The sequence below is a fragment of the Protopterus annectens genome, chromosome 12.part0 (genome assembly GCF_019279795.1).
Source record: "Protopterus annectens isolate FY-2018-M chromosome 12.part0, PAN1.0, whole genome shotgun sequence".
Classification (NCBI taxonomy): domain Eukaryota; kingdom Metazoa; phylum Chordata; order Ceratodontiformes; family Protopteridae; genus Protopterus; species Protopterus annectens.
This window is the reverse complement of record NC_056746.1, coordinates 535,547,107-535,563,973: the sequence shown is the minus strand read 5'-3', so window position 1 is coordinate 535,563,973 and position 16,867 is coordinate 535,547,107. Positions and strand designations below refer to the sequence as shown.

General features: G+C 44.2%; 1 protein-coding gene across 1 annotated transcript in view; it reads left to right on the top strand.

Annotated features, from left to right (window-relative positions):
- Positions 1-16,867, top strand: part of DNAAF5 (dynein axonemal assembly factor 5) — a 1,078,404-nt gene that overhangs the window by 46,840 nt on the left and 1,014,697 nt on the right. Inside the window, exon 3 of the mRNA XM_044089685.1 lies at positions 567-691. Coding sequence (XP_043945620.1) covers positions 567-691 — 125 coding nt within the window. The remainder of the gene's footprint in view (positions 1-566; positions 692-16,867) is intronic.

The following is a 16,867-nucleotide window of genomic DNA, read 5'->3' as shown; positions in this document are numbered from 1 at the left end:
AGGAGGGGTGCTTAATAGCCTGGGAAAGTTTTGTCTTCTAAGTAGTCCTGTTTAGCATTTATGTGTGTGTATATGAATGCATATTTATAAACTGACCTGAGCAAAAGCCCCTATTCAGTGGGGTTCCAGGGAAAAAAGCTCCGTAGTACTTAAGCTGGAAATCAAAAAAGAATTTACTTAATTCCATATATGCATTTACAGTATTGTTTCATGGTATACAATAAGCTAAATAAACACATTTGAAATGTTTACACAGTAAGTGATGCAAAGACAGCAACTTGGTTTCATTTCCCCCGTTGCCTTGAAAACACTATGGATAGCAGTGTCTATCTGCAGGGTGACTCTAGGAGTCTAATGCAAGTGTATGATAACAAGTAAGTTCTGGATCTAGAGTAAATGTATCCCTACAGCATTAGTCTTTTTGTTACACAGGATTTACTTTTTTCTTAACACATTTCTTATCTTTTGTCACCAAACAAAACTACAGATCTTTAAATATGTGCTATAAGCCAATAACATAATGAAAAGAAGAAAGTATGTCATCTTATGTACTTGTTTATTTTCAGGTACGACAAGCCGTCACAGATGTAGTAGGAAACTGGTTATTGGAACTTCGGGACAGATATTCCTATTTTCATAAGCTGATTCCCCTACTGTTGAGCAGTTTTAATGATGAAATGCCTGCAGTCAGGTAAAAACAAAAAGATAAAAGCGTGTATGTGCATTTCTGCATATATAAATATATACACATATCCAAATATTTTTTATATTTTTATATGTGTGTGTGTATGTATATATGTGTGTGTGTGTGTGTGTGTGTGTGTGTGTGTATATGTATATATTATATACAGAGGGAGCCGATAGTAAAGGTTTTGGCTGAATCTCAATTGAGTGAACAAAAGTAACTGAAACTTATTGGAGTGAAATCACATTTGACTGAAAATTGTAAAAAGCAATGATTCATTGTGCATATTTTTTTCTGTTTTCTCAACTGTCATGTGACTGTAGAGCTACTACATTTAAGCAGTTTTTTATATTTCTCTGCTATATAAGTTGCTTGTGTTTAAACCTGTAAATCTGCACTGTATAGGTGCAGGTAGTCAGAAGCATAACTTTCGTTATATAACCTACTCCAGAAATTCTTAATGTTGCGTCTTTTGGCCTTTCCCGGTTAGGGGTCGCCACAGCGGAACTCCGGTCCGCTAATGATTGGCAGTAGATTTTTACGTGCCGAGTTGCCAGCCCTGACGGACAACCTTCAACGAAGCTACGCCCATTCACGCATGTCTCCACGCAGGCGACACTCTAGCTGAGAATCGAACCGGACACCGTCTTACTGTAAGGCGACAACGCTACCGCAGCACCACCACCGCAGTCCAGAAATTCTTAATGTGTGTCATAATAACTAGTTACACAAAGAGTACCAGGTGTCCAAAAAGTGGCTCATTCTCCTTCATGTGTTAACTTATATTGTTCATTATTAAACAGGTGGCATTCCAGTCAAGCATCTCCTTATCTCTTGGGCGCTGCTCACCCTCAAGCCCACAGTAGTAAACTACATCGATGGATCATCACTTTCCAACTGTCTCTGTAGCCATCTTGGTAGAAATGGCCATCCTTTGACTATGTAGCAATTGTCGCATGCTCATCCTGTGACAATGTAGCAATTGTCTCATGCTCATCCTGTGACAATGTTGCAGTTGTCTCATGCTTACTGATAGTTGCCTACTATTTAAATAATCTGCCACAGTGTATAAGAGATATTAATGGAGGCAAAGCTTTTACACATAGCCATTGCAAATAACAAGCAGGTTGTCAACACCACACAACACTACATTAAACCAATGTCAAACACATCAGACCAAATCCATATTGTGAGGCTCTTGGATATTACTTAACTAAACCACAGATGTCTATTAAATGTAATTGAAGAAAAAGTTACCCCCAGCAGCCTCACAAAAACACCACCATTAGCACCCATCATCAGTCATACACCCAGAATTCACATAGACTGTGTCCAAAAGTCTATAAGGGAAACCACAACACATACTAATATCCTCATCTTAGGCGATTCCATAGTGAGACGCACAGAAGCACCACCCACAAGGCTGCACAAAGTGAGGGTTATGGCCATTTGCCTTTCTGGCACCAGGATTCACCAGATCACACAGCACTCAAATCCCTGCTCCACAAGTACATATCTGACAGTCCTTGCACAGTTGGCTGTAATTGACTTGAACCATACCTCCCTGGACTGTATGAAGATGGATATAATGGATCTTTTGGAGTACGTGTCTGAGGCTAGTGTGAACCTAGTCTTGAGCAGTACTTTATAATCACCAAGAATGATGCCACAATATGAGCAAATGATGATTGACTTCATCGGTTGGCTTAGATTTTGGTGATATTCGAAGGGGGTGCAATGTATATCAGCCTGGGAAAAGATAATTGACAGTCCATCCCATAATGGCCTTTTTAAGCAAAGTCATTCTTCTAAAGCTTTCAACATAAGCAATAGAATCAGGGTAACATTTGGATATTGCTGCTCAATGTTAGGAGTTGTCACACTCTAGTAGATGTACCGGTTATCCTGCAAAATGTAGATATATTTATTGTCATGGAGACCTGGTTCAAGACCAACAAAAGCAGTCCCATCAGTGGAGAACTTCAGAGCTTATCGCTAGTGGAGGCCCAGTACATTAGAAATGGGCATTAAACATAGGCGTTTTCACTATATTCTTAAAAAAAAAAAATCATCTCCAGACTTATTAGACAAGATAATGACTTGGAACTCCTCCACATTTGATGTACTGTAGGAAAATCATTATTACATCAAAACTAACTACATGGCCCCCTTTATGTCCCGTTCAGCCTATATGTCTTACCTAACTAGTGTGGAGTTCCTACAGTCTGAAGGAGGGTACTGGCAGAAAGTGAATGGTCATAAGACTAAGTGGCCTTAGAATATGTGTGAGTTTATTATTTTCCTCTAATTGAAGATTTATAGGTCTTAGCCTTGTACATTTAAGTATTAGGCAGTCAGTCTGTGAACCAATAGATGTCTGACTAATAAACCGTACTCAGCCTCAAGAAGGACAAAAAGATCAGTAGGTCATATAGACTATTGAATGATAACTATAGGAATCAATCATAGGAGGTTGGAAAGGATGGGGAAGAGAGGCTGGATAAGCAATTCACGCAAAAACAATGGGAGGTTATGCCTCCCAAATAGGCAACAACATATAGAAGATATAGGATCTCTGCTTGGAAGTGTTTGTATAGCTATTTGTATACGCAAAGCAGACTCCAAAGATTTTTCCTTGGGTAGATTGCAAATGCTGAGGGTGTGATGGAGAATCAAGAGGTAATTCGGAACATATTTTGTGGGAGTGTAATGAGTTGGCAGACTTTCAAAATTACTTGCAGACTACTTTGTCAGAAATAATAGGTAAACAAACTGGTGTAACTAAGGAAATTATTGCTTTGAGCTGTGATACAGAATGTGAATTGCCTAGACATAGCAAGGTGTCGCTGAGTTTAATTCTGGTGGTTGCCAAAATAGGAATTACTAGAAAATGGAAATCATAGTCTAAACTAGTTGTACTAAAAGTAGTGAATATAGTAACATAGATAAAATAGTTGAAAGTTTGATCTTTAGAGAAGAGTAGGAGCAAATTACAAAGAAAATGTGAATTTTGGGAGGAATAAGTGCAGAATAATATTTTAGAGGAAGAATGAGGTTTAAGGGAAGGCAGGAATTGAATGAGCTTTGTAATGTTTGATAGACAATGAATGTCTAGAAGATTAGATGTAATGTATGTTTGCTGCTGAAAATTTGTCAGTCTGGTTTGTTTTCACTGATATAAATGTATGATTGCCTGTGTCATAAGTTGTAATTCAAAAACATGTTTCTTGGTAAAAAAGGAGGGCAAAACAAGTTAGCTGGGATGAATTTATGGGTATGCATCCAGTTATTACTTACCGTAAAGAAAGTTAAAAGTTTTATATGTATCAGATTATTTCATAGATGGTCATAATTATATTCGTCAGGTGTGAGAAATCTAAGACCCATTGTTACACTTCAGCGTCATCATCCTGTTCTTATCCAATCTGTTAAGGGTGACATCTGTATGTCTGACAGTAGAGTCCTGTACAACAGTAGTGCTAAATGCTGTAACAGTAGAGCAATCAGTAAAAACAGCACTGCTGCAACACCATTGATCAAAAAAGTGCAATCAATAACTGATGTAATAAATTAATTTTCGTGTCTTTGTACTAGTATCAGTAAGATACATATAAATAAATAAATATATATATATATATATATATATATATATATATATATATATATATATATATATAGATGTGTGTGTGTGTGTGTGTGTGTGTGTGTGTGTGTGTGTGTGTGTATGTAGTCAGTGGCTATAATGTTGAGTTTCCTTACGTGCTGTAGACTATTATTCCATTCTGCATGATATCTAGTAGGATTAACTGTGAAGAAACCTCTGGGTAGGTAAAGTCTGTAAGGATCTGCTTTTGAAGAAGTCAGCCTAGTAGAATCCAGCCAATACCTTTGCAGAAGTTGAACAATAAAAATAAGCACTATCTTTTAATATGTTCCAGGCTCAGGTGGCTGTCACACGGAGGCTTCTTCTCCCTCTCTCTCGCTGTCTCTCTCTCTCTCTCGCTCTCGCTCCAGAGTTGGAACACTGCAGTTTCAGTCCTAGGAAGCCAATGAAGTACTTGTAGTGCATTGAATCCATAAGAGCCTAAATTGAAAATGGTATTGTGGTCTTCCCTGCCTTCTCAGTAGTCTCCTGTTTTCTTCTCCAGATTGTGAATTATTGTGCTGTCAGTAGCCTAGCACCCAACTTGTTCTGTATGTATGTATGTATGTTGCTATTCATAATCCCGCTTCCTTTTTGTGCTAATATACATTGTGAATATCAGATTTGAGGCTCGACATAATAAATAGAATGCCTTCAAAAATATAGTTATTATTATACTACATATATGTTCTTTTTAATTCACTTTAATCCCTTCGATTTTTTTCATTTAATCTAAAAATTCTAATACTATTTCTTCTAAATCAGTTCTCCAAATCATCAGGTTCATGCAATAATTATTTTTTAACTTTATTTTGGTAACATGTCTATATGCATCTTATATGGTTTCGTTCTTCCAGCAACATCAGACAGGGAGATTTCAGTGAATTTGATTTTGTGTTCATGTAGCTGTAAGGAAGACCTCAGAATCTCAACCTGCTGTGAAAATGTTGATATTAAATGATCCAGTCCATCCACTTAAAAGGTAAAACTGGTCACCACAGGCAATATCTCTTCAGGCATCCATAGGGCTTTTCCTAGCTTGAACTTCTCCTCTCACTGTCATAGTTCCCCATGCTTTGCTGTATTGCCTAGATCTTGTTTGCCATTGAACTGATTGTCAGGATAGTCCTAGGTTTGAGCAGTTTTTTGGAAAAAGTCTTTTCATGGTGGTAAGTACTCTGATTACCTTATGTTTTAAGTAAGCACCTTGTTTTCGGTGCATTGTTAACTTTTATGAGTGCTGTGGTTACTTTTAGGCATGTCCAACTCCAGACTGTGTTGGTCATTGACTTAGACCTTTAGCATTTTTCTACTGTTCACTTTCATGCCTCTTTCTAACTTCTTACTGTAAGAAATGTGGATAGTGGTAAAGGGGATAAGACCCCAGGATTTAAAAGGTATGTGAATTGTGGCCATAAGATCTCCCCATCATACAAATAAACAGCATTCTGTGCCTGTGGTTGGATCATCAGACTGACACATGCAAGAATTTTGGTACTAAAACCCTCCAAGAAAGAAGGACTGGACTTTCTCTAAAAAGGCTCCATCTTTTGGATGGTAAGAAGGAAAGATGGAGGGTCAAGGAGGAAAAAGAACAGGACAGAGTTTTCTCCCTCACTCAAAGTAGTTGGGAAAGAACCTTTCCCAGTTGGACTAGTTCAACCAGCTATGACAGGAAGTCAAACACTGTCTGCTGGGAATTTCCATCTTGAGGTGTCTTTGGTACCAGATCCCTCTATGTAATGAAGACTGGGTAGCTTTACCTCAGAGTAGGAGTTCTATAGCTTCATGGAATCTAATCTCATCATCCATGTCTGTGAAGTCTTCTAGGTTCCTGCAGGATCTCTATACACATTTGGATAGGAACAGCATTATGGTCAGTGCTGAAACTGAGATAGGTGTCCTCTTTTCTCCCCCTTCTGTAACTAGGGTGGCTGGAGAACATCCTTTTCCATCCACTTCATTTACTTCTTCCGTTGGCCCTATTTTCGGCATCATGAGTTTCTGAACCAACTCTTCACCCACAGCCTATAATTGTCATTGATGAGAATTCTTCCTTTGGCCCACACACCTCCTCTAGAACCGGTAGCTTTGTCACCAATATTCTCCATGCCGAGCTCTGCTACACATCTGGACGTTGCTATTGGCTGTTCACCTTTGACATCATCTCTGACCCCCATAGAGTCATTTTTGACACCAACTTTGACAGTGTTGGTGTTCTCATTCATTTATTTATTTATTGCATTTGTTTACTGGGAAAGTCCACTGGGCCTAAAAGACCCCATTTTCAGTGGAGGCCCGAGGAGAAAAGCTCGATATTAATTACATACAGTGACATGTTAACACACAAAACAGTATGTCGAGAGGTAGTACAATCAGTGGAATAATAGAATACTTTCAAATAACACCTAAATAGAATACTTTCAAATAACACCTAAGTATCATTGTAAATACAGAATTTAATTTTTTTTTTAAGTTAGCTTCAGGCTGAGAGTAGAAGGAGACCGGCTACAGGAGGGAAAAGTCAAGCCAGAGTGACAGTAGAAGGAGTAGGTATATTAGAGAAGAGGGCAGAAAAAGCAGCAATTAAATGAAGCCAGGTGTTGAGCTTCTTTGTTGGGGTGCAGTTGCATAGCCAGTGAGAGGAGAGATGTAGTCTGAGGGATGTTTTAAAGGAAGCGAGATTGCTGATATTCGATAGTTTAGAGACAGTAAAAGAATACAGCATTTGGCTGGCTGAGAGCTTGGGTTTGTTGACAGTCAGTAACATTTTGTTTTCAGACCTGAGGTGTCGATTAGGATTGTACATGGTCAGTATGAAGGAGAGGGAGGGTCAGGTTGCAGGGTGGTATAGGCTGTAGTTAGTTGTAGATAAGTAAGATAGTGAGGGGTTTGAGCCAATTTAGTTGGTGCAGAGAGGAACAGTGATGGGTGGAATATTTTGCATTAGTAATAATTTTTGCTACTTGATTGTAGCATGAGTCTAGTTTAGTTTTGTTTTCAGGGAGGACTGTAGATTGGTGAGGATAGGGGCATCATATAAGAGAGTTGGCAGCAGGAAAGATGAGGCAAGTGCCTTTTTAGCAGAGAAGCTAAGAAAATAATTGTGCCTATAAAGGGATGCTAGCTTTTGATGTTGCTGTAGATGTAAAGGTCGAAAGTTAGTTTATAATCAATGATGACACCAAGTAATTTGGTACTTGGGACAGTGTCAATGATAGTGTTGTTTTGGGAGTGAATAGAGAATAGTGACTTGTCCAGGAGTAGATTTTCTGGGGGGTAAATATTAAGAGTTTTGTTTTATTAGGGTTAAGGGCAAGATGGTTTTGAGACGTCCATGTTTCGGTGGTAGCAAATGCTTCTTGGGTAAGTTGCTGTAGTGGAGTGACAGATTTAGAGCAGGCAATAACAGTGGAGTCAGCTGTGTATTGGATAACAGTACTGTGGGTGAGAGTGGTGTGAAAGTTATTGACAAATATAGTGACTATGAGGGGACCCAGCATAGAACCCTGGGGTGCACCTGTGTTAGTATTGATGAAAGGGGAAGAAAAGTGTTGCCATATAGTAGATTGTTGCCTATTGCTGAGGTAGTTAGTGAACCATTGTAAGGTAGGGGGAGATAGGCCAAGGTTGGAGAGTTTAGTAAGCAGAAGGGGGTGGGAAATTGTGTCAAATGTTTTTGATAGATCAAGAAAGAGTGCAGAGACTAAGGAGCCAGCATCTCTGGCCCTATTTACTATATCCAAGAAGGAAATTAGGGCAGTGTTAGTGCTGTGTCCAGGCCTAAAGCCATGTTGAGTGGGGGAAAGGATTTGGTGTTTTACCAGATGACTAAGGAGCTAAGTATGGATGCACTTCTCTAGTATTTTGGAGATGGGATAAAGAATGGCGATTGGTCAGAAGTTTGAGATGTCATAGTTGTTGCTGCCTTTTGAAGTGGGAGAGCAAATGCTTTTTTCCTGATATCAGGTATGTGAGATTCCTGAATTAATCTGTTGAAGAGAATGCTGATGGGGTATGCAGTGGAGCTGATAGCTGTACTGTGCAATGGAAAAGTATTTGCCCCCTTCCTTATTTCTTATTTTTTGCATGTTTGTCACACTTAAATGTTTCAGATCATTAAATAAATATAAATTTTAAACAAAGATAACCCAAGTAAATACACAATGCAGTTTTTAAGTGATGATTTTATTTGTTAAGGAAAAAAAAAACTATCCAAACCTACATGGCCCTATGTGAAAAAGTAATTGCCCCCTAAACCTAATAACAGGTTATGCCCTTAGCAGCAACAACTGCAATCAGGCATTTGCGATAACTGGCAATGAGTCTTTCACATCGCTGTTGAGGAATTTTGGCCCAGTCTTCTTTGCAGAATTGTTTTAATTCAGCCATATTGGAGGGTTTCCGAGCATGGACTGCCTTTTTAAGGTCATGCCACAGCATCTCAGTTGGATTCAAGTCCGGACTTTGACTAGGCCACTCCAAAACCTTCATTTTTTTTTTTTTTTTTTTAAGCCATTCAGAGGTGGACTTGCTGGTGTGTTTTGGGTCATTGTCTTGCTGCAGAAACCAAGTGCGCTTCAGCTTGAGGTCACGAACTGATGGCCGGACATTCTCCTTCAGGATTTTTTGGTAGAGAGCAGAATTCATGGTTCCATCAATCACAGCAAGTCATCCAGGTCCAGAAGCAGCAAAGCAGCCCCAGACCATCACACTACCACCATCATGTTTGGCTGTTGGCATGATGTTCTTTTTCTGAAATGCTGTGTTAACGTTTATGCCAGGTGTAATGGGACGCACACTTCCCAAAAAGTTCAACTTTTGTTTCGTCAGACCACAGAATATTTTCCCAAAAGTCTTGGGGATCATTAAGATGTTTTTTGGCAAAAGTGAGACAAGCCTTTATGTTCTTTTTGGTCAGCAGTGTTTTTCGTCTTGGAACTCTACCATGCATGCCATTTTTGCCCAGTCTCTTTCTTATGGTTGAGTCATGAATACTGTTCTTAACTATGGCAAGTCAGGCCTGCAGTTCTCTAGATGTTGTTCTGGGTTCTTTTGTGACCTCTTGGATGAGTCGTCACTGCGCTTTTGGGGTAATTTTTGTAGGCCAGCCACACCTGGGAAGGTTCACCACTGTTCCATGTTTTTTCCATTTGTGGATAATGGCTCTCACCGTGGTTTGCTGGAGTCCCAAAGCTTTAGAAATGACTTTGTAACCTTTTCCAGACTGATAGATGTCAATATGCCAAGAAATTCCCTTTGGGAAAAAACATGTACCCGTGAATTACCACATAGGTGGCAGTACACTAAACACCGAAAGTGTGATAAGAGACTTAGGGACACAGGTGGACAGTTGTCTCACCTTCAATAACCACATCACCACAACAGTCAGGAAATCCTTCTATGTGGCACACCTCATCATTAAGGGCTTTTCATCCAACAAAAAGGAGGTCATTGTCCCACTGTACTCATCCATCATTAGACCCATTATAGAATACAATGCCCCATTTGGTGTGTACCTCTCAAGACATCTGCAACAACTTGAAAGGCCACAGAAATACCTCACTAAAAGAATCACAGGCCTAAAGCCGATGCCGTATGCTGACCGCCTTAAAAAACTCCAGCTATACTCTTTCGCATATCATCTACTCAGAGGCAATCTCTGCTTAACATACAAGGCCATGTCAAACCCAGAGCTGTTGGACATGCTACACTTAAAGAAATCCCAATCCCTCAGAGCCACATGCTCCAGGGATCTAAACCTTGTCATCACAATAAACAAAACATGCTGGAGGGATAGGTTCCTGACCCAGAGACTCCCCAGACTCTGCAATAGACTGCCCATACATGTCAAGCAGAGCACCTCTTTGGCCCTCTTCAAAAGGAACCTTGACAATTGGATGGGAGAAAGGAAATTCACTCCGGGGATCATGTCAGTCGCCCTGCTAGACAGGGGTCCAGGGAAGTAAATAGTGTGGGAAGAAATAGCCAGGGAATTGTTATGGCTAGGCTTGTATAGGCTCTAGGGCCGATAGCCTAGTACCAACCTATGAACCTATTACTTTGTTTCTCATCTGTTCCAGAATTTCTTTAGATCGCAGCATGATGTCTTCCTTTTTGGGACCTTTTGGCCTATTTCACTTTGACATTTTCTGTTTAAAGTGATCTCTTGATTCAACAGGTCTGGCAGGTCTGGCAGTAGTCAGGCCTAGGTGTGGCTAGTAAAATTGAACTCTGCTTTCCCAGAAATTGAGTTTAACCACAGATACTTCTTGATTTAACAAGGGGGCAGTTACTTTTTCAGTAGGACCATGTAGGTTTGGATAGTTTTTTTCCTTAATAAATAAAATCATCACTTAAAAACTGCATTTTGTGTTTACTTGGGTTATCTTTGTCTAATATTTAAATTTGTTTGATGATCTGAAACATTTAAGTGTGACAAACATGCAAACAAATAAATCAGGAAGAGGGCAAATACTTTTTCATTGCACTATAAATATTCTGTGGGTAAGTTATCTGGGACAAAGGTACAAGGTTTTAGTTTATGAAGGGCTTTTTGGATGGTGGGTATAGGTGAAAAGTGAGAAAGTCTGTAGTGGATTTGAAGGGGAATGCACTAATGGTGGAATTAGAGGATTTGTGTTGATGGGTTGGAAGGTGGTAGTGAGTTTAGCGATAGTGTCAAAGTATGTGTTAAAAAGTGAAGCTAACTCAGAGGGTGTTTTTTCTGGGTTTGGGCATGGATTATTGTTGGTTCCTGGATGGAGAAGGGATTTGATTGCTCCCCAGAATTTTTGGGGGTTTTGTTTATGTTGGTTTTGGATAGTTTGGAACTATTCTTTTTTTGTTTTTGACAACTGAACTTTAAGCCTGATTACGTAGTTACTTATATTGCATGAGGTTGGCAAGAGTTCTCTTTTTCCTGCCAGGGTTTCCAGGCTTTGTCCGTAGAGTACATAATTTGCTCTGTGGACTTGGTAAGCCAGCTTGCATGTTTTGCTTTGATTCTTTTTAGCCGGAGGGTGGCAAGGCTGTTTAGGATCCTAAGAAATGTGGAATTAAAGAATTCTGCAGCTTCATTGGGTGAGAGAAATTTTAGTGAACACGAGATCTGAAGTAGGATATTCATTTGTCTGCAACCTGTGGGTTATGGATCCGATATCGGATCCGAACCGGCATGGTTTTCCAGCTATGGATCCAAGCTCTCAGCTCCTCCCCTCACCCATAATGCCCTGCTCTACCCTCATGACCTCAGATCTCGTTTGCCGCGCTGGTGACTGGATTTGGGTACATAGCTCTCAGCTAAGTGGATTTTGTTTCTTGTAAAAATCAGAGAATTTTTTGGTTTTTTGAGTGTTTCTGAGTGAAAGTTTAGGTTTCCCTTTGTTATAAGTGTATTTTGACTTTATTTGAGTTAAATTAAGTAATTTTTATTCCCTCCCCTCGCTGTTGCGTAGAGTGTGTGTGTAGGCCTGTGTGTCCTTTTATTTTAAGTTACTTTCTGTAGCTTTAGTGATTTATAGATTATGGCTGACCAGCCTAAATCTATTTTTTCTCACCGGCTGATGGCCACACTCGGTGTGTTAAGTGTCTCGGGGTTGAACACCTCACATCTGGTTGTTCCATTTGTGCAGGGTTCAACCCCAGGGCACTGAGGGAGCGGAGGTCCAAGCTGGTCTTGGCGGGTCTTTTACCGCCAGACTCGGCTCCGGCCTCCGCTCCTTGGGACTGCTGTGGCTACAGTTGTTCCCCTGTGGCACCCCTCCTGCTCCTGGGACTCAAACTCCCGCTTCTGGAGAGGAGAGGATGCTACTAAAAGGACGGAGGAGAAGCACCACAAGCGGCGGGCCGAGACCTCTGTTTGGCCCGCCAGCCAAGCGGGCTTCTCCCGGCTCGCTGTCGGTTCGGTCTCCTCCTTCTCGGCTCCGGTCCCCTGTGTGCTTTTCACGGGTCCTGAGGAGGAGGAGACCCGATCTCCGTCGAGGCTATCGAGGAGGCACTCCAGGCCTACCTCGGTAGCCTCTTCGAGATCTACCCATAGCCTTTCTGATGCTGATCTGGACGGGATGATGAGAAGGTTCATCCACGCCCAGATGCAGATGGGAGTGCTCTTGCCTCCCCTCGGGAGCTCAACACCCTTTTAAGCCTATTGCTCCTTCTCCGACCCGCTATCCGGGTTGAGCAGCTGGAGCCGAGCAGCCGGGCGGGGTGGGTGGCGCCGATAGTACTTGGTACCGGATCCGACCCTGCCCTCGAGTGCGTCGGACCCGATCTCGGAGCCTGGATCCGAGCCGGATCCGGGGATCAGTGCTCGCCGCGCCGTCTGTGTCGGGCGCACTGTCGCCGGATCCGAGTGCCGGCGCCGGCTCCGATCCACTCTTCGGATCCGAGGGCGATTGTCGGATCCTTTGGTGAGGTCGGCTCCCCTTGGCTTTTGATGTAGTGGAGAGGGCTCTGTTGAGGTCTCCGGACCCCCGGCACTTGTTTCGGCTCCGTCCCACGCTCCCTCTGCACTGGGCCAGGCTTCCACCATCCGGCCCCTGGGACAGCCCGTTTCTATGCCCCAAGTTGCTCCTATGGAGCAAATTGCTGCTGAGGACTCCTCTGACAGCCCCCAGAGGAGGTCCCTCAAGCATACGTAAAGGAGGCACATTGACTCCCCGAGTCTCTCACAGAAGACACGGACTTGGAGGAAGGGAAGGCTCCCCACGGTCACCCCGAGGATGTCTCCTTTGGAGACATCATGGAAATGCTCCGTATAAGGGGGGGGTGGTCTGCCCCCAAGTCTTCCTCGGACGAGTCCGTGTTCTTGGAGGCATTCAAAACGGGCCCGTCTACCTCTTGGGTGTCCCCTGCCGACCCCTGGTGGACCTTATTACCACCAGGGCGTGGAAGGAACCGGACACCGTGGAGCCAATTCCCAAAAGACCGGATAGGATCCTTAGTCCGCCATCCGACCGGACCCATTGGAGTAAGGGGCCTCCGGTAGATGCCATGTTGACGGCGGCCACAAAGAGGGAACTGGCTCAGGAGAGTCCCTCAGTCCACCCACCGAGCAAGGAGTCTCGGATGATGGACCGCTTGGGAAGCGGATGTTCAGTTCGGCGACCTTCTCAGTAAGCTGAACTATTTGGCACATGTTATTCGGATGCAGCGAGATCTTATTAAGGAATACGCTGCATCCCTGAGTCCATTTCGGAGGAGGACAGAGTTCTGCACTCCACCCGTATGGCCACTCTTAGGTCAGTTACAAATACTTCTATGCGGCTACTCTCCCATGCAGGAGGCGCCGCTAGAGCTGCGGGACAGGACTGGTCACTAGGCGTCAGGCCTGGCTCCGTCACTCATTTTTCTGAGCCCTTCAAGGCGTCGTTTGCGAGCCCTTTGATGGTTCTGCTCTGTTTGGCAAGACCGTTCGAGCCGCTGACCCAGAGCGAAAACGGCGGGAAGTCGCTGTCTGCCGTCGGAATCCGCCTCTCTGCACCCCAGAGGCCCTATTCTAGGAACCAAAGGGTCAGAAGAAGATGTGGTTCGAAGTCGCAGCAGTCCCAGCCTGCTCGGACAACCAGTCCTTCCGTGGCAGAGGAGGACAGGGAGGCGCCGCCCTAGAGGCAGAGGGCTCCCAGAAACTTGGGTCCAGGGAACCTTTCTCTGAGCGGCCCGCAGCAACCCTGAGGGTTGCCCGACTGCTCTACTCTGGAGGCAGTCGGGGGCGTTCGGGCACCTAGCGGCATGGGAGTCCATAACATCGGACCGCTGGGTTCTCCAAATCATATCCAGGGATATCGCATTCCTTTCCTTCACCTTCCAAAGTTGAAGTCCCTCCCAGGCGTCCCACCCGGTCAGCGGGAGGCGCTTTGGCAGAAATTGGCCATCTGCTAAAGAAAGAGCCATCCAGCCCGTTCCCCAGACCAGATCGGATCAGGGTTCTACTCCAGATTCTTTTAGTGCCAAAAGGCGGGGAACTAAGACCAATCCTAGACCTCTCTCTCTTGAATCTGGCAGTCCCCAAAGAAAAATTCGAATGGTCACTCTGCAATCTATTCTCCCCTTCTGGGAGAAAATCACTGGATGTGCTCGATAGATCTCAAGGGAGCGTACTACCACATCCTGATGGACAGGCGCTCAGGAGGTTTCTCCGCTTCGGCTGGGAGCCAGTCACTACCAGTTCGGGTCCTTCCCTTTGGTCTCACCACAGCCCCAGGGTGTTCACCAAAGTACTAGCAGTGGTAGCGGCCCACCTGAGGCTTCAGGGGTGCAGGTCTTTCCCTACCTGGACGACTGGCTTCTTACCGCCCAACAAGGCATCTACTTCTCTTGGCGAGACTCCTTTCTCCATCTTGCTCCTTTCTGGGCATCACAATAAATACAAAAGTCCAACCTGGCCCACACAGCTCTTAGATTTTATAGGGGCCAGGCTAGACACAAGGAGTTCTGAGCCTTCCTCACTGCGGACAGAGTTCTAAATCTGCAGCTCCAGGTGCGGGCCATTCTCCAGTCAAGTTCTGTTCCAGCGGAGTTGGTCCTGAGGGCCCTAGGGTCCATGGCCGGCTATAGCACTTCTTCCTCTTGCCAGGCTCAATATGCATTCTACAGTGGGCGCTCTTAGTACAGTGGTCATACCTTGCTCTCCCATGCATCATCCCATAGCGATCAGCAAGGCTTGCAAGCGGTCCCTCTTGTGGTGGCTCCACTCCCGGATCTCCACAAAGGCCGCCCATTTTGTGCTTCTCCCCTCTCGCCACGGTGACCACGGGCGCCTCCGCCTCGGGTGGGGGCACTGCGAGCCGGACAGTCCAAGGCACGTGGAGCGATTCAGAGACCTTACTGCATATCAATGTTCTAGAGATGAGAGCAGTGCTCTTGGCGTTGCTAGCACTTCAGGACTTTCTTCCCTTGGGAACAATTGCGATTCAATCGGACAACATGTCTGTTGTCTGGTACATCAACAAGCAAGGGGAACAAGGTCTTACCCTCTTTGTCGAGAAGCCATGAGAGTTTGGGAATGGGCAATCTCCACCAATCGCTTTCTAATAGCGCACATTCGGTCGGTCCAACATCCTAGCGGACAAGCTCAGTCACACCATTCTGACCCCTTACGAGTGGTCTCTCAATTGTCAAGTAGCGGAGCATATTCGCACGGTGGGGAACCCTTCATGCGATCTTTTGCTTCTCCCTCAAACACCAAGTGCGACAGTTTTTCGCTCTAATACCTCCTCCCGGAGGTACCCCAAGAGGCAGCTCTGGTGCATGCTTGGCCACCCGGTCTTCTGTATGCCTATCCACCCTTGCCTCTGATGCTGCAAGTTCTTCAGAAAGCCTCTCGGGTGGGTTGCAGAATGATTCTCATTGCTCCATTCTGGCCTCGACAGATCTGGTTCCCCTTCCTAAGGTCTCACTCGGTGAATCCTCCTTGGATTCTAGATCCCATCCGGATCTGATATCCCATCCATCCTGCATTCCTACTCCGAACCTGGACAACCTGAAGCTGACCGCTTGGCTGCTCCAGTTCCACTCTTGATAAGGACTCGGTATTTCTTCACCTGTAAAGGCTATTTTGGTGGCGGCTCATAAACCATCCACTAGAAAGGTTTACGAAGCAAATGGAAGCGTTTCTCTGTGTGGGGCGGCAAGGCCTGAATCCCTTCACGGTTCCTCTCCCTTTAGTGCTTGACTTTCTAACCACTCTCTTTAACGATGGTGCCAGCAGTTCCACAGTCAAAGTTCAACTGGCGGCAATTTCTCACTATCACATTGGCCATGACTCTAATCCTCTTATGTCAGCCAAATTGTGTAAAATATTTCTTAAAGGTACTTTTCTTCTCAGGCCCCCTATAAAACAAGCAGTTCCTCCTTGGGACCTTTCTTTGGTCCTACAGGCCTTGACCGCTCCTCCTTTCGAGCCAGCGGCTACGGTGGATCTCAAATTCTTGTCCTACAAGACAGCCTTTTTGGTAGCCATTACATCAGCCAAGAGAGATGTTCTTCGTCTTCCATTGCTGCAGTCCTAACTATTGGGTATAGTCCGCATCCAGTCGGCCCGAATACCAGAGTATAAGGCTGACGTCGGTCAGGGCGCATTAGACTGACGTCAGTACGTCAGGGTACTAATGCGCATGACCGGCGTCATATCCTCAGTCTTTTTGCCGCGTTGTCCGATGCAGAAGCAGTTTTGCGAGTGCAGGTTGGCGTTCTGAAATATTTCGAAACCGGAGTTTCAGACCGAATCAGAGTTGGCTAAGTACCCGTTGGGAACATTTTGGTTTTCTTGCCTCAGTATTTAACCGGATGTCAGAAAAAGTCAATAACTGTATTTCTTGTGGGAAACAGATACCTCATAGGGATTACCATACATTGTGTATACCTTGTTTAGGGCCTGAGCACGACGTTGTTGGTTGCCGCTCTTGTGCTAGGTTTAACAAACGCACTATTAAGAGGAGGTTAGACTGTGCCAGATTAGTGTTTGGGAAGCGTTGCAATTATAAAATGCCGTCGGTTGCTCCGGCCCGCTTCGTCAAGAAGCGTAAGGACAAAACAGC